At 52.3% G+C, this 17,552-nt stretch overlaps 1 protein-coding gene across 3 annotated transcripts in view; it reads left to right on the forward strand.

The window, feature by feature from the left end:
- HK1 (hexokinase 1) overlaps positions 1-17,552 on the forward strand; it is a 90,745-nt gene that overhangs the window by 11,511 nt on the left and 61,682 nt on the right. The window contains exon 2 of one of the 3 annotated variants that reach the window (XM_047825024.1): positions 3,726-3,838. The exons of 1 other annotated variant lie outside the window; for it this stretch is intronic. Coding sequence is in view for 1 of the 2 variants with exons in the window: in XM_047825021.1 (XP_047680977.1) it covers positions 7,370-7,432 (63 nt within the window). In the remaining variant the exon portion in view is untranslated. Of the gene's footprint in view, positions 1-3,725; positions 3,839-7,205; positions 7,433-17,552 lie in introns of those variants that run through there. One more of the 3 variants, XM_047825021.1, reaches the window with a different exon arrangement.

The raw sequence follows: 17,552 nt of genomic DNA on the forward strand, positions 1-17,552 counted from the left end.
ACATCTAGCTGCACGGTAGATGGAGTCTTTACTCGGGGGCGGGAGGTGAGGGCTGGAGTCAGCTGAAAATTGGAGCATTCATTAGTTAAGACAAAGGGGAAATGGAAATTGTAGGATGTGTCACCTACATTCTGCTTTGTTTTTCCTCCTAGCCCCTGAGCTGATGTATATTTAATTTGTGACTTGTTTACTGCCTGTTCCTCCCCACCGGAACGTGTGGGCAGGGACTCTGTCCTGCTCACCTGCATATTTCCAGTGACTAGGAAGGACAAGCAGACTAGGTGCTTCACAAATGTTTGTTGAGGGAATAAATGACAGGCTGGGGAAGTGAGAAGAGAGAGTAAGTTTAAGAAGAAGAAAGGACTGGGATGTGAGACATACCAACTTTCAGGCGCCCAGGGGGTCTCAGAGCTGACCTTCATGGGCAGTAGTTGGAAAATGAACTGGGGTTCAGGAGAGAAGTGGGGGCTGGACTCTTGACACATGTGATTCTTTGGGGGAGGTGTCTGGGTGGCTCAGTCGGTTGGGAGGCTGACTCTTGATTTCGGGTCAGGTCATGGTGTCAAGGTTCGTGAGATCGAGCCCCGCGTTGGGCTTTGTGCTGACAGCACAGAGACCTGATGGGGATTCTCTCCACACCCCCCTCTGTCTCTGCCCCTCCTTCCCCAAATAAATAAACATTAAAAAAAAAAAAGAAATTTACAAAAAAATACAAAGAGCAATTCTTTGGGTAGGGCACAGTGGGATGGACCCACAGGAGACAGCGAGGGAGGAGGGCATACTCAGCCAGCTCAGGCGAATCTACCAAGCCACACGCCCCCGTCCCCACCGCACTGGGAAGGGCAACTGCTTCCATACCTCCCTTACGGCCCCTCTGGTCGGGTCAGTCTGCCTCACCTTGTGGTCTGAGGATGCCCTTTATAAGAGAGGGCCCTGCAGAGCCAGGATCCACGTGCCCACCTTACAAATCTAACCAAGCATGACTCGGTACCCCAGGGGAGCAGCTCCCCAACACAGGTTTCTGGACCCCTCTGTGACTGAGGCATCGCTGGGCCTGAATAGAATAAGAGAGATATAGACAATATGATAAGACGAATATTTCACCGTTAGAGCAGTCTTGAGCCAGACTGTCTGGGCACACATTCCAGCTCTTTGCAGTAGCTGTGTGACCTTGGAGACAAGTCACTTAACCTCTCTGTGACTCAAGAGTCTCATCTATAAAGTGGGGGATGTAACTAGTATTTATCTCATTAGTTTGTTCTGAGGGTCAAAAAAATGAATCTAAGTAAAGAATTTAGAACGATAACCCGGTCCACAGTAAGTTCGACCTGAGAACTAGCTATTATTATAATGCCAGAGGTATTTCGTTTAAAAAGCAGCCCTTATTTTTCTTTCCCTGGCTTAAAACCTCTTTCCCTTTGGGAAATTATGGTGATGGGAGATGGGAATTGTAACTAAGAAATTGTCTTTTCTTAGCAAAATGAAAAGTCAGTACCTGGTTTTTATTTATGTGTGTGCTTAATTTGCTGGCCTGTGAAACCCCGCAGCCTAGGAACCCTGCCTAGACGCTGAGATGGCCTCTCCTACGTGAACATTTCCTTCTATCTTTTGGAGTTAATTCTAACAGGGCAGGATTGAAGACTTTTTGTTGGCCCTGTCATGCTGCTTGTGTGTGGGCGTTGGAGAGAACGATCCCAGGAAACTCAGACTAACCAGCAAGGCGACTTTTGAGATGGCTCTGTTCCAATAAGATAGGGGCTTCCTTTGGAAAAGGAGCTGGCTTGAAGGAAGGAGCAGGGCTGGAGACAGGCCGGCCTCAGCAGTCTGGGTAACCCTTCCTCCAGGCCACCATTCTTTATGCATAGCAGGCCTACTGGGCTCACAATGGTATATGAGGATGGGATGTCCAACAAGCCACAGGGCCAGACTGGGCTTTCCTCCCTCCCCTGAGGGACTATCATCCCCACAGGGAAGTAGAAACCTTCTTGGGACAGAAGTTGAGATGGGTATCTCTGGGCATCAGGTCCTTTCTGAGCCAGGTAAACAGCTCAGGGTTGAGCAAGGGGCAGCCAGACGGAGACCTTTATGATCCTGAAAGGGGTGGGACTTGGGTGAAGCAAGAGAGGTGCCTACGTGTGCAAGATTTAAATCTTGCATTCAAATCTTGCATCCAAGGTGCCTCTCTTGCCTCATCTTAACCCCAGCCCTAACACCTGAGGCCTTGTGCCTGTAAATTCCAGCTATCAAGGGCCAAAAACTTGAAGGCCTAAGTGGGGGCAGACATTAGCGTGTATCAGTGAAGGGGCAGACTGGGTGGGGCCTGGGGCCAGCTGCAGTACCCCTGCACTGTCTGAAGGGGGCAGTGGCTGCTCAGTTCTAGCTGAGCATTGCCACGTGATAACCTGGGCCCTGTGTGAGCAGACCTAAGATGCTGGGGAATCTGGATTGTATTGTATTGTATTATTTTATTTGTTTAAGTTTCTTTTGAGAGAGAGAGAGAGACGGACAGAACAGAGCACACAAGCGGGGGAGGGGCAGAGAGAGAGCGAAAGAGAGAATCCCAAGGAGGCTCCACACTGCCAGCGCAGAGCCTGATGTGGGGCTCCAACCCACAAACTGAGAGATCATGACCTGAGCCGAAGTCAAGAGCCAGATGCTTATCCGGCTGAGCTACCCAGGTGCCCCGGGAACGTGGGTTTTAAAGCAAATCTCCTGACTTTTAAGTGCTTCCTCATATTTATAAAATACTAGGCGGGCCAAATAACATACGCTGTAGGCCATGTTTTAGTCTGGCGGTTGCCAACTTATAACCTCTGTTATGATGCCGCCGGAAGGCAGAACTTCGGGCAAATGAAAGAGGCAGGGAGACAGGCCAGGAATGTGGCCTTCCGTCCCCAGCCACTCCAAGGGCTGAGCCCTGGTGCTTCTTCACCAGAATCCTTCTCACAAAGGAGCAAAGCTGTCTGCAGAGTTGATGAGAAAGTCACCGTGAACTTGCATCTCAGTGTGCTCCACGTCCGCAGGGCCACCAGGGCCCCGGAGGAACTGCGCTCGGCGTTGTCCGAGAGAGACTGCAAACGTTAGTGCCGGCAGGCTCATTTCAGAAATTTCCCCCAGATGTTCCCATGGCAAGTCAGCGCTTTTCATTCCAGAAGCTGGGGTTCGGACTCCGCTCCGGGTCAGTTCAGCCATCATCTGGGGCTGAGGCCTGGGCATCAACGTTTGTAAAAGCTCTCCAGGTGATCCTTTTGTGCAGCCAGGTTGAAAACCACAGATCTAACTGATAGAAATGTTGGGTCAGGATCCCTTCCAGGTGCTTCTCCTCAGAACGTGCTTTGTGTGACCACAGCCCCCCTCCCCGGAGCATCCAGGATGCCAACATGCTAGCCTTTTCTTTTTTCCCTTTCGCTGTCTTTCAGACCTTAAACGTGCTCTATAACCTCCATAACCCTCATTGACTGATTGAGTGGGGATAATGATATTTGTTTTGCCCTTCTAACCTCACCAGCGTGTTATCAGGAGAAATGAGGCAATAAATGAAAAAATAAATGCTCTGTAAACCATCAGTATTATGCAAACACTGCTGTTAGAAGTGTACTTCCAGGTGCTGGGGTATGGCTTTGGCCCACTGGAGAGAATTTCTGGAGCAACGTTCCTAGGGCCCTGGGTCAGATGTGAATTGTGACATCCTGACTTAGCTGTGGCCTGCCTTCTTTTACTGGCAGGTGCATTTTGTGGGCGGCAGCCTGGCGTGGCCTGACCACTCCCCTCCACCCCAACTCCTACAGGAGGGAGCATACTAAATGAATAGAGACACCCAGGGGACTTCGGCCAGAGGGTAAGGCCATCTGGAGGGTGAGGGGAGATGTGTGGAACTGGATTTCCAATGCTCAGCGTCCTGTCTGCTCTTCCTTGGAGTCCGGAGAGTAATCAGCAAGGGGCTTAGCTGGGTTCCAACAGCTATAGGACAGCAAAAAGAAGTGGGATAATAAAGAAGTACATGAGGTGACAACTGGCATGATAAAGAGAGGACACAGGCCCAGCTCTGAGCCCAGGAGCAGTCATAGCAGTGTAACATGGGCTCTGGTCTCAGAAAGCTGTCTGATTGGGGCAGATGAGACCGGCCCCCCAGAAGGCAGTCAAAAGTATCAGGCAGACTGTTATGAGTCAGTGTCACTTATCCGAGGCCCTGGCAGTGAGGTTGGGAGGGGGGCGGGGGGAAGGATGGACGGAGCACCGGCTGGGCATCAGAACTGGGTTTAAGTCCCAGCTCCGACCTCTAGCACAGCCTGACACTGGACAAGATGGCTTGCTCGTTGCGTTGCAGGTTCCTAGTCTGTAAAGAAGAGTCTCGGTCTAGATCTAGATGGATTCTGAACATAGTCCGAGTTTCTCCTGTGGAAGTGCTGAGGCCTGGGAGATTGGGGTGAGTAGCCATGCTCAGGAGAGGCTTTTATGGGGAGGGTGGGAGAGCTGGGCCTTCGGTGAGACTGACACTTGGTCAGGTCAGCGGAAGGTGAGCAGAGAAGGCAGGGCAAGCAAGGAAATATGCGCAGGGGCTTAAACGGAGCGGACTCAGGTGGGCCAAGGACAGTGGGAGGTGGCCTTGCTGCAGCCCAGGATGGAGAGTCAGATCACAGAAGGCCTCAGACACCAGGCAGAGAGATTTCAATTGGCTGGGTCAGGAAGGAGGAGGTCATCAAGGGATTTGGGGCAGGGCTATGACGTGATTAGGGTGCTTCTTAGCAGGAATAATGTGGCCTGGACTTCAGAAGGACTTGGATGGTAGGAAGCCAGGAACCAGGGAGGGCAGCTAGAAGACTCTTGTAATATTTCTGGCATGGGACAGTGAGGGCTAGGGGTTGAAGGAAGCAGTGGGGCAGGCCTAGAAATATTTCTCAGCATATACTGATAGACTTTGGGGCCTGAGTGCATTCAAGGGGTGGGGAACGCAGGAGTCACCTTGAGAAGCAGTTTCTCAAAGGCCAGGGAAGAGAACGCATTGGCAGCCTCCCTGCCTGCAAACAGAACATCTCAGGGTAGCCTGGAAAATTGGGAGGCTCCGCTTCTCCCTGGCTCCAGCTCAGACAAGAGATCATGGATGTAACGGGGCCATAGTGATGGCTGGGGCCTAGGTTGAGGCTCTTAACCCTCCTGATCACTGCACTGGGCTCATTCCACCTTCGAGTGCTAGGTGTGGGAGACAGAGCAATTACCCAAGCACAGTTCTTGATCCTCAAGGAGCTTCCAGCCTGTGAGTCTGGCAGCGTCATATTGGCAGGACTCAAACGGCAGCTGAGAACAACCAAATCATTCTCGTTCCCCCTATTTTACTTTATGGCTGTGTGGGCAGTGTAGGTATTTGATGAATGCCAGAAAATCTCTGTTCCTAGTTTATAACGCTACTGCCCTGAGGGCGGATCCAGGTTTTGTGGGGTTTGAAGATGAAATGATTTTGGGGAACCTCTTTGCAAAATGATTCGAAATTACAAATATAAAGTTGCTAGGCCCTCTCAGGGCCTTCCTGGGGATTCGAATGCAAGTGCGAAGCCCTCATCAGCTTCCCAATCGTGTAATAAGACCCACCACTTATTAAGTGTGTGTGATAAGCAGGTATTCCCCAACAAGGAAGGGACGGTGGGTGGGCGGGCTTTAGTATCTCCATGTTATGAATGAGGAAGCTCAGGAAGGTGACTCAGTGTCACAGCCAGAAAGTCAGGAGGTGGGGACTGAGCTCTGGACTGAGGGCTCTGGCTTCAGGGACCACATCTGAGGTCCTCTTCAATTGGGGACGGTAGCTGTCAGGCTCCTGACGTTGCTCATGAGGAACGTACTGGACCGGCCATCTCCCTTTGATACCGCTATACCGTAGACCTGGCCAGGGTTCCCCAGGATCCAGGTCTGTGATGGAGGTTCTGCGGCAGGACCGTGTCCATTTCAGGGCACCCCATGGTGCAGCTTTGGTCCCAGGAGCATGGCCTATTCAGGCAGGGAGGCTACATACAGACAATAGAAAGGACAGTAAATTGCAGGGGTGAACATTGGCTTTGAAAACGCACAGACCTAGTTCTGGGATCTACAACTTCCTGGTTGTATGACGTGTAGCAAGATACGTGGCGTCGCTGAGCCTCTACCTGATTACCTGTTGAATCAGGATAGTAACCACTTCGTTGTGTTTCGAGCTCATTACATGTCATCTGGTAAGGCAGTAAGGCTCCTGCATACAGCCGGCAATGAATCTAAGAACGCAGCTGCATAACCTCCTGATTCCGCATGTCCCCTCCCCCCGTTAAGGCTGAACGTTTTTTCTCAGGATTCCTCCCAGCCCGGCTAACTTCCTTTGGGGAAGTGAAAAAGGTGGCAGCTAGGAGGGGGCGCCTGATGGACCCGCCCGCGACGCCAGCGAGCCGGGGTGCGCGGGAGGAAGAGGACGCCCGGGGGATGCGGCCTGGCGGGGGCGTGGGGGGCCCAAGTCCCGCCCAGCGGGCGTGCGCCCTTCGTTCGGAGAGCCCAGGAGCCAGTGCCTCTGGGGCGGGCGTTGCGGGGAGTCGCTCTCGGTTTAGCAACACAAATCGGCCCAACGGAGATTAGGCCGGGCGGGCCGGGGTGGGGGTGATGCACTGCCGGGAGGACGCAGGTGGGACACGGCACTCGGCATCCCGGGCCCGCGAGAGCCGGCCGGAGCGGGGACCGGGTGCGAGGACCGCGAAGCCCGCGGGCTCTCGCTTACGCCGGCACAGGCCCGGCTCGCTTTGCACGCCCACCTCTGCACCCTCCTTCGGCCTCTCCCCATCCGCGGAGCTCCCGGGGCCGAGCCCTAATTTTCCCGGGAAGGGGGCCACCCTCGCCAGGCCGGCAGCGGACTCTCCGGGGCCGTTCGTCCCGCCCGGCTCGGGCGGTGCCTCTTCCCGCGCCCCGCGCCCCTCCGCCGGGCCGGGCGCCGCCACGCGCGACCATGCGCGCCCGAGAGAGCCTCCCGCCCCAGCGCCGGCTCCCTACGTGGGGGACGTGCCGAGAGAAGCCGGACCGTGGGGGATCTCGCAGCGTCGCCGCCCCCTTTCCGGCGCGCGAGGGAGCGGCCGCCGCGCCCCCCCGCCCGGGCCCGGACGCCGCCGCGCGGCGCTGCAGAGGCGGGCGGCAGCCAATGGGCGCCGAGGAGGTGGGCCGGCCGGTGGCTGTCACCCTGCCGGGGACGGGAGCGCGGAGCCGGGGAGCGCGCGAGCCACCGCCTCCCGGGCCTTGGGGGAGGAGTCGCGGCTGGAGGAGGAGGAGGAGCCGCCGAGCAGCCGCCCGAGGACCACTGCTCGCCCGGGCTGCGGAGCACCCACGCCGGCCCCACGCCTGCCGCCCCGCGTCCCCGATCGCCAGCATGATCGCCGCGCAGCTCCTGGCCTATTACTTCACCGAGCTGAAGGATGACCAAGTCAAAAAGGTGAGCCCCCGCCCGCGCCGCCGCCCGGCGCTCTGCCCGCGCGGCGCTGCATTCCGGCATCCGCTCGCCGCCGCCGCCACCGCCGCCGCCGCCTCGGTCCTCCAGCGCCCAGGCTCCCCCAGGCCGGCACTGCTTGGACTGCAGGGCGGGGAAGGCTTCGCCCCTCGATTCTCCCCGGGATTGTGTGTGTGTGTGTGTGTGTGTGTGTGTGTGTGTGTGTGTTGGGGGGAAGACCCCCGGGGCTGGACTGCTTGCTGCAGTGTCCTTGAGATGGGCTGTGGATGTCAGATGGGCCCCCGGGCCATGCGGGGAGGTGGCTGTGTGGGGACCGGTGGGTCGGTCCGTAGGGCCTGTTCGGAAGGTTCTGAGCGCCGTAGGCGGCGGAGTGATTACAGAGATGATAGGGAGGTGAGCGCGCGGCAGGCGGGGGTGCTGGCTGCAGGCCAGGCATCCCATATTTGGGGTGCCCCGGAGGAGCTCTCACCCCGGCTCTTCCAGCTGTTGCGGCTGCCCCTAAATCTGAGGACAGGGTGACCCGCCCGGCTTCCCGGAACGGGGAGGGGTTCGGAGGCCACCGGAAACTTTGCTCATAGGCCTCAGGTCCGGAGCGGCATGTCTGAATGGAATTTTTTATTCCCCTACGTGACCGCTCTCTTAAACTGTAATTTCCAGCCAGCCCAGGGAGTTTAAGTAAGAGACTGGTCTTTTGAGTCGGTTGGAGGCCTTGACGTGTATGCTCGTGACATGTGTGTACTTGCACAAGAACGCATCTCCCAACCCTGAGGGGTTGCTGCCTTTGACATCTGTCTAGCATAAAATACTGTCCACTGGCAGGTCTTAAAGCTGTATCTGTCCCCGATGCCAGCTTTGCCACCATGTTTTAAAGAAACAGCCTGGGCTGTAGGGAAAAGCGCCCATGTTATCAGTACTAGCTAGGCCTGGCACAGGCTCCTGACCCACCCACGCCCCGCAGGGGTGACATTATTGCTGGAGTAAGCTGGGATGGACAGGCAAAGTCAACCTGACTTTGGAGTTCAAACAAGGGAAGCGCCTACAGGTGACCGGCAGGAGTGTAAAGCCTGGATTTTCTGCCCTGCGAGCCACAGGATGTTCATTCGGTTCTCTTTCTATCTACCTAGGACAACCCCCTCCTCAGGCACAATAGGAAACAGGCCTGCTGAGGGCAGTGACCTCATCAAGGTCACCCGGTGAGTTAGAGGCAGAGCCAGGGCGGGTCCCTCCCTCCCTCCCTCCCTCCGCTGGGAACTTGACCGGGGCTCCTCCTAGAAGTCAGCTGAGGGGGAGGTGCTGAGACAAAGGCCCTGGGGATGCTGCTTGGATCCTGGGCCCTGTGCCCAGCGGGGACCAGAGTAGGGTAATTAGGAGACAGGCCCGGAAATCTGCTGCTGTCCCTCATAGCTCTAAGCAACAGTGACTCTAGACTTGTCAGACTGTAGGGCTCGAGCGTGCTGCTGTGCAGCCCCGTGGACCTTCCTTCTGGCCACCGAGCTCAGGGAGCTGTGCATGCCAACACGTGCATTTCACAAGTTTTCTGCAGTGGTGGTGCCGATCCTGATGTTCTTCCCGTTTCACAGTGGGGATGAGTTCACTGCCCTCCCCCTGCATGTGGGGTGCTCTGTAGCGCAAGACTGCAGACCGCCGGGGTGGGGACCCAGAGGACCCTTGTAAGCTTCCATCATGCATACCCACCACCACCTGCGTGGCCTCCGGGGACTATGCTGGGTTGAGGTTTGGGGTGTACTCAGTAAGGATTGTTTTATCAGGTACTCAGTGCTGAGTGTGGCTCCAGGGCCTTCCACTCGCTGTGGTGACCTGCCTCGAATTCTGTCCACCAGGCTCCTGGAGACGTCTGAGTGTGTGATTTCTGAATCAGTTGGTCCTCAGAAGTCCTTCCTGCTCTGAGATTGCCAAGCTGACATTCCCTGCCTCCCCTCTCTGGCCTCAGAACATTGCTGGAGGAGGGTGTTGAGGCCAGAAACTCCTTCAGATAATATTATTGGCCAAGGAGAGTCTTAAAAACAAGAAGGCTTTCTTGCACCCCACCTAAGACATCTTACACTGCTTTCTAGGGGTGTGTGTGTTTGTGTATATTCCTTTTTTTTTTTTTAAGTTTATTTGTTTTGAGAGAGAGAGAGAGAGGTGGAGAGAGAGGGAGAGAGAATCTCAAGCACATTCTGCACTGTCAGCCTAGAGCCCTATGTAGGGCTTGAACTCATGAACTGTGAGATCATGACCTAAACGGAAACCAAGAGTCAGACACTTAACTACTCTAGCCACCCAGGTGCCCACACCAGGGGTGTGTGTGTGTGTGTGTGTGTGTGTGTGTGTGTGTGTGTCTATTCTTGCCAGAAGATCACCTTGGCCTGCGTGATGGGCTGTGCAGCACAGCCATCCATGGGTGTGGTCCCCAGGAAGCTTCCTGGGCCTCCTGAGAGCCTAGCAGATGCCGGTTCCAGTGGCTTAGTCAGCTTTCCCCGCCCCCACCTGTGCAGATGCTGGGGGAGTGCATCTCCTTTCCCAGGACTCAAGACTCGTTAGAGAGCAGCCCTTCCTACCCACCGCTTACTGTGAAAAGGCTGGGTGGGGGTGCAGGACTTCAGGCCCTGTTCTTTTTGCCCAAACTGGGCCCTACCTGCAACCCCAGTGGGGACCCAGTGAATACAGACCCCCCCCACCCCCACCCCGGCCTAACCTGCCAGCGTGGGTTGCCAGGATGATTCAGCCCTTCAGCCCTAGGCAGCCCCTGGGGCTCTGGAGACAGCCCTGGCATCCCCCACTAACCTTCATTCATTTTCTTGCCTTCTGGCCTGGGGGTAAGAGGAGAGCAGATGAGGATGATGCCAGGGAAGGCTTTTCGGGATTGCTCAGGATACGGAAGTGGTCACGAAGGGGGGTATCGTTGGTCTCTTCGTTGCCTGTGAGACATGCCACTAATTCAGTCTCATAAATACATACTGGGTCGAAACAAGCCAAGTGCCTGGCCTCCCGGTGTGGAGCCCCCCTTGCCAGACTGTACCTGCATGATGTTGGTTAATGGGGTGCTGGGAAAAGTATGTCCTGGTGTTAGGCTGAAATAAGTACAAGACCTAGGTTTGCCTTTCACTCTTCTAGTGCCTTTAGGAGGCAAGGAGGCACGTGTGTGCTCGCGAAAGATTCCATTCATCAGAATCCCAGACATGTGCTGGTTCTTCAGCCAGAGGCTGGGTCCTGCCTGCGTCTTCCACTTGGCTTGGCCATTAGGAGCCTGGAGGAGAGTGAAGGTTTGCGTAGTGCTTTGTTTGGGAGAGGAAGGTGAGTCCAGCAAGGTGGGAACTTGGCCTTTTAAGAAGGACTAGCTTCCAGGGCACCTGGCTGGCTCAGTCGGCAGAGCATGCGAGTCTTGATCTTGGGGTTGTGAGTCTGAGCCCCACATTGCGTGTAAAGATTACTTAAAATCTTAAAAAAAACAAAGGAGTAGCTTCCTTTCCTCCCAGGTTGTCCGAAAGGTGAGCAAACACCAGTGGGTTTTCTCTGAGTGGGATCCCCGTGACCCTAAGTAGTCTCCCTTGAGGTGAATGAACAGGTGCGATTTGTCCAACAGCCGACCCCAGGAGTGCTTGGCCCAGGAAGGTGGGGGAGAGTATGCTTAGCAGTTAAAAGGCTACCCACGGTTTAGTTTCTCAGCTGCAAAAGCAAGCATTAAAAAACAAAACAAAACAAAACAAAACCGCCCTTTCCTTACTGCTCAGGGCTGAGAGAGAGGAGAGTTAGAAAAGTATGAATAATACCTGAGACACCTTTCGACCTGGTGTTATACAAATTTCCAGTAAGAGCCTCATCCTTGGTGCATCTGTATCTCATAATCCTTGTTCCCTCTACATGGAGTGTTCTCTGGAGTTCTCCCCCCCCCCCCCCCAAGAGAAGCCCCAACTCTTCATTTGGTTTGATAATTTGGGACTGTCGTGAGAGAATAAACTGGGAAAGCGGGTGGGTACAAGAACTTTCACATCTGGCCATGCCGTGCCGTCCTCCCACGCTCCTGCTGTTTTTTGGAGATGGCATGGGCAGCTCTCTCCTAAAAAGACCGATTTGGTACTGTCTCCATGTGTGTCTGCAGTCAGGGCTCCCTGCTTGATAGACTCAGCCACTGGAGTCCGCTCTGAGCATGCCCGAGGACCCCGCTGAGGGTCCAGGCAACAATACCCCTCAGAGTCCAGGAAGCAGTGGTGGCCAGACTGTTGGCATCTGCTAATTCATTTGAGGACCCTTAGAATCAAGTCCGATCGTGGGAACTCAGTGATTTCTTTGGAAAATGTTTGAGTCCTTTATTATGTGCAGAGGGCTGTGCTAGGCTAGGGTGACAGCCCTAAACTCGGTAAAATGCTCCCTCTTCTCCTGGAACATAAATAATGATTTGCTGTCTTAACGATAAGTGCAAAGCACAGAATGCTGTGAGAGCATATAGGGGCCGGTGATCAGATCATGGGTGGGAAATCGCCAGCTTAGGAATGGCTTGAAGCCAGGTTGTAGATGTGCAAATGGGAATATTATACTTAGAAACTTTGTGAGGGAGAGTCAAACGGTTCTCAAAACGTAGTTTTGCTTTCTCTCTTTGTAATGGTTTGTTATCTCTGAGCATTCTAGAATACTTTATGGCTGTCATATCAGATATCAGTTGTGTGTGTATGTGTGTGTGTGTGTGTGTATTTGTGTCTATCTGTCTATGTATCTGTCTATCTATCTATCTATCTATCTATCTAATAGTACTAAGGAAATCTGGAATGGAGTCCAGAAGGTTATTCTTTTTTTTTTTTTTTTTTATGAAATTTATTGACAAATTGGTTTCCATACAACACCCAGTGCTCATCCCAAAAGGTGCCCTCCTCAATACCCATCACCCACCCTCTCCTCCCTCCCACCCCCCATCAACCCTCAGTTTGTTCTCAGTTTTTAAGTCTCTTATGCTTTGGCTCTCTCCCATTCTAACCTCTTTTTTTTTTTTTTTTTCCTTCCCCTCCCCCAAAGAAGGTTATTCTTTATAAAATAATCATTCATTCATTCATTCATTCATTTCCAGAGGGCTATTTTTACTCCCTCTGCTTCTTTCTTTTAGGAGAAAAACCCATCTCTGTTGATTTTTTTCTCCCATCTTTGTTGATTTTAATGAATTAACTTGGAATCTATATTTTAATTCTCTCCACCACAAGTCAACATGTATGAGTCAGGTCTTATGAAATATTTGAGGTACATAAAAATGTTGAGAGTAACAACAACCACCTGCGTACCCGCCATTCAGCTTGAGAAGCAACCGACACAGGAAGGAGTACATTAGAGACGGAGCTAAAACCCTGAGCTGGAACCCCTATGTTTCCATCTTTAGTCCCATCTGTTTCTCCTTCCAGAGAGTGCCTGTGTCCTGATTTTGATGTTTATCATTTCCATCCCTGTTTTTATACTTTCATTATATATCTTGTATCTATAAGCAGTATATAGTGTTACTTTATGTGGTTTTAAGCTGTGGTAAATGATGCTATACTGCGTGTATCCTTCTGCAACTTGCCTTTTCTAGCTCAACATTCTATACTTGGGATTTTTCCTTGTTGCCCCATACACCTCTGTTTCATCGACTTAAACTGCTGCACACCCTTACGTTGTGTGTTGTACACACCACAATTTATCATTTAATCTCTTCTTTTGATGGGTGTTTGGGTTTCTAATGTTTCACGTTACAAGTGCCACGGTGAGTCTCCTCCTGCACGCTCCTTCAGTGCACATGCGCGTTTCTCTAGGTTCTAGGCTGGGTATCTGGGACGGAATTGCTGGGCAGAGGAGTGTGTGCGTCTTCCCACTTTCAAGATTTTGTCAAATCGCCATCCCCGGTGGTCCTGTGACTTTGTACTCCCGTCAGAAGTTCGCACGGTTTCCTGGTGTTGCACACCAACCCCCGTACCGTTAAACCTGTAACATTTTTTGGGAGAGTGTTTCATTTTTTAAAGAGTCGGTTTCTTCCCAGTCATTTATTTCCATTCACGTTGCAGCATTCAAGCTTAGTTTAAAATTAGCCGTCTCCCAGTTTACCTTATCATGCAGAGCCCTCGTCGTGGAGTGTCTCCGAGGGAAGCTGAGAGCTCTGGTTGTGAGCGGTGCCAGCCCCACTGACGGCTGCACGGCCCCGAGGAGGGGGGACTGGGTGCGGGGAAAGGCGGGGAGGGCTCTCTGTGGCCCCACGCGTTCCAGCGTGGGAATCCGGTGAACTTTTCCGGGAATTTAAAAGTGCACATGTGCTCCTGCCCGCACACCCTCTCTTCCTGAGGCGGGGCTGGCTTATCAGTCTCCTAAACGCGCTGGCTGCTGGCTCCGCTGGCTGTGCTGGAGAACGCTCGGGCCTGCAGCCTGTCTTGGACTGTCTTCCGTAAAAGGAGAGGGTGGCAGTGCCCCGCGGCAGGAAAACTGAAATGTGTGGTGTGCAGCCCAGCCCTTTGCAAACAGAAGTGCTGGTCCCTGCTCTGAGGCGGAAAATGTCGGATCACGTTGCTCATCTGATTCCGGGCCCGGTCACAGGCCACAGACGTTGAGACCTTGGGGGGACCTTCGAGGGAATTGAATGCCTACTAGGGGCCTGTCTTCCTAACACAGATCTAATTTAATCATCAGTAACAATACTAATGGAAGCCAACGTGGAGTGCCTGTCACGCTTCCTGCCGGGGAGGGTGCTAAAGGCATTACGTCCCCACAGTGCCCCAGTGAGGGGGGTGCTGTTCATGATCTCCACTTCTGGGTAAAGACCCTGAGGCTCAGACAGTGAACAGAAGAGCCAGCCTGCAGACCCATTCAGCCTGATGCCGGGGCCCCGTTATTTTTTAAGTTGAGCTAAATTCTCATCCTGTCGAACTCCCCGTTTTAAAGTGTACAGTGTGGGAGCGCCTGGGAGGCTCGGTCGGTTAAGCGTCCGACTTCGGCTCAGGTCATGATCTCACGGTCCGTGAGTTCGAGCCCCATGTTGGGCTCTGTGTTGTCAGTTCAGAGCCTAGAGCCTGCTTGGGATTCTGTGTCTCCCTTCTCTCTCTGCCCCTCCCCCACTCACGCTCTGTCTCTCTCTGCCTCTCAAAGAATGAATAAATGTTAAAAAAAATTTTTTTAAGTGTACAATGTGGTCTTGAGTATATTCGCAAGGTTGTACAACCATTACCACCATCTAATTCCAGAATATTCTCACCACCCCCCAAAGAAACCCCACACCCATTAAGCAGTCACTCCCCAGCCCTTTGCACCTACTAATCTACTTTCTTTTTTTAAAATGGATTTACCTCTTCTGGACATTTCACATAAATGAAAACATACAGTATGTGGCCTTTGTGTCTGGTTTCTTTCACTGAGCAGTATGTTTTCAAGGTTCATCCATGCGGTAGCATGTATCATTATTTCATGGCTGAATACTGATGTTTAGACATTAGGTATTTGTCAGTTGATGGACATTTGGGTTTCTTCCGCTTTGGAATAATGCTGCTGTGAACATTTGTGTACATGTTTTCCCTGTGTGGACGTAGGCTTTCATTTCTCCTGGGCATATGCATAGGAGCAGCATTGCTGGGAGAGCCCCTGACTTTGTCCACCTTGAGAAAGGCATTGTCTGCATTGAGAAATGAGGAAACCAAGGGGCGCCTGGGTCAGTTAAGCAGTTAAGCATTGGATTTCGGCTCAGGTCGTGATCTCACAGTTTGTGAGTTCAAGCCCTGCATCAGGTTCTCTGCTGTCAGCACAGAGCCTGCTTCAGATCCTGTGTCCCCCCTCTCTCTGTCCCTCCCCCACCTGTGTTTTTTTCCTCTCTCTCTCAAAAACAAACACAAGAAAAATTTGTTTAAAAAAAAAAGAAAGAAATGAGGAACACCAAGACCCCAAGGGGTGAAATGACTTGCTAAAAACCACACAGTTCATTAGTAATAGGGACAGGAACACTACCCGTTCTCCTGTCTCAGAAACCCATGTTCTTCCCACCATACCACACCCAACACTCAATCTTGTTGTTTAGGGAAGCGGATCCAAGGAGGTAGAGAGATGGGTCAGAGCTGTACAGGACCCCCAGGTTCCCCAGACTCCTGTCTCTCTTCCTTCTCCATCCTCTCCAACTGGCTTTGCTTGTCCTTCCCCTTCCCCCGCCTTCCCCAGCTGAGTGTTGACTGATTCCCTCCGCTGGGGAAGGAAATTGGCCCAATAAAGTCATTTTGCAGTGAAATGTTAGGGATTTCCCCTGTTTTCCAAATTTCTCCCTGTACCCTTTGTATTTATCTTCCTCCCCCATCCTTGTTTGCATGGATGTGTAACACAGATCTAATTTAATCATTTTAATTTAGTTAATGTAATTTAATTTATTTTTAAATATTGAATATTTAAATTTAAAAATTAAAATTAAAATTTTAAATTAAATATTTTAAATTTATTAAAATTTATTTAATTTTATTTAATCTGATTTAATTTAATCTAATTTAATCATTTAATCATTAGAGGACCCCCTAATGCTCCTGTAATGCGCACTCCTAAAGATTGTTCTCTCCTTGCCTCTGCCTGGCCCCACTGTGAGCAGCTGGCTTCCTTGACTGGGGTTTGCTTTCAGCCATGTTATTCAATCTGACCTCATTTCTCTGATGTCTCCTGGTGCCTTCTGGGTGGCGGGGTGGGATGAGCGGAGTAGGAGACCCAGGCCACTGCTGTGATAAAGGCACCGCCTCACCTTTGCAAAGTTCTGTTCTATTTACAACATGCTTTCACGTGCTTGATTTAGTTGAGTCCCTCCAGCCAGCTTGGGTGTAGGCATTTCTTCCTGCAATTGCATCCGGGGCAGGAGAACCTCAGGAAGTGGAGTTGACATGCTCTTGGTGGCCAGAAAGCAAGAGGACCAGGATAAGGACACAAGTCTGGCTGACACCGGTGGGCAGATGGTACCACGTACGCATGAACCAGGACTGAGGTCCAGGGCTGTGCGCTTCCAGAACAGTCCGCTGCGGCAGCCCCCTGTAGAAACCATCGGCCAAGGCTCCCGTAACAGGGCTGCTGGAGCTGTGTGGCCCAGAAGAGTAGTCACCAGCCGTGCATGGCTGCCGGGCACTTGACATATGGGGAGCCTGATTTGAGATGTGCGATGAAGTGTAAAATACAAGATTTCAGAGACTTCGTGTGACAAGAAGTTACATAAAATAGCTCACTAGTAATTTTAAAAACATTGTTTACCTTGGGAGTAATATTTTGGAGGTAGTGGGTTAAATAAGATGTTATTAAAATTAATTTCACCTGTTATTTTTTTAAAAATGTGGCCACTAGAAAGCTTAAAATGACGTATATGGATTGTATTTGTGTCGGACAGCGCTCTGCAAAACAGTGAAGTTTATGGCTAAAGTTCGGACAGAGGCACTCTGCATTTAAAGCAGTGGGTTCTCATAGGTCCTTGGGCCTCATCTGTAAGACTAGGAGGCTAGAATCCATTGCCTTTAACAGATTCTTCTAGCTTGAGCAGTGCCGTGGTAGCCATCAAGCTGTCTGGGCCTCAGTGTCCTTATTTGTCAGACGCGGTAAATGACTCCTGCCTTGCTCTCTGCCCGTTTCACCAATTCGAGGGTGGGTGTGGAAACACTCGGGAAGTGTGCAGAACTGTACAGATGCCAACTGTGATCCTCGTCGGTCACACCCCACCCACGTGTGGGCACCTTGGGAGGCATGGTGGGGGGTGGTGCTGCTTTCTGCATAATACAGGATGGGCAGCCGGATCCCTGAGCCGGGGCCAGGATCCTGGGTACCAGGCTGCGTTTGCCAGCAGGGGTTTCTGTGTTCTGAGTAATCCACGGTGCAGTGTGGCTCCTGTGCCTGCCAGGTAGGAGGGCAAGAGGGCAGTTTTCATTATTGCTGCTTTACCGATGGAAAAACACAGAGGTGGAAGTGACTTGCCCAAGGTGATAGAGGGGTCAGGGTAGCTGGAGGAGGCCTGAGGTCTGGCCATTTCTAGCCAGGTCTGCTCACACCACTGCAGTGCCTTGAACCCCACGGCATGAGGGTTTGGTCATCTCGTAGTGAAAGCAAAACTATCTGCACTTTGGATCCTCTCTTCTCTCTGGTCTGGAGGTACCTGGGA

This window comes from Prionailurus viverrinus, chromosome D2 (genome assembly GCF_022837055.1).
Source record: "Prionailurus viverrinus isolate Anna chromosome D2, UM_Priviv_1.0, whole genome shotgun sequence".
Taxonomy (NCBI): Eukaryota; Metazoa; Chordata; class Mammalia; order Carnivora; family Felidae; genus Prionailurus; species Prionailurus viverrinus.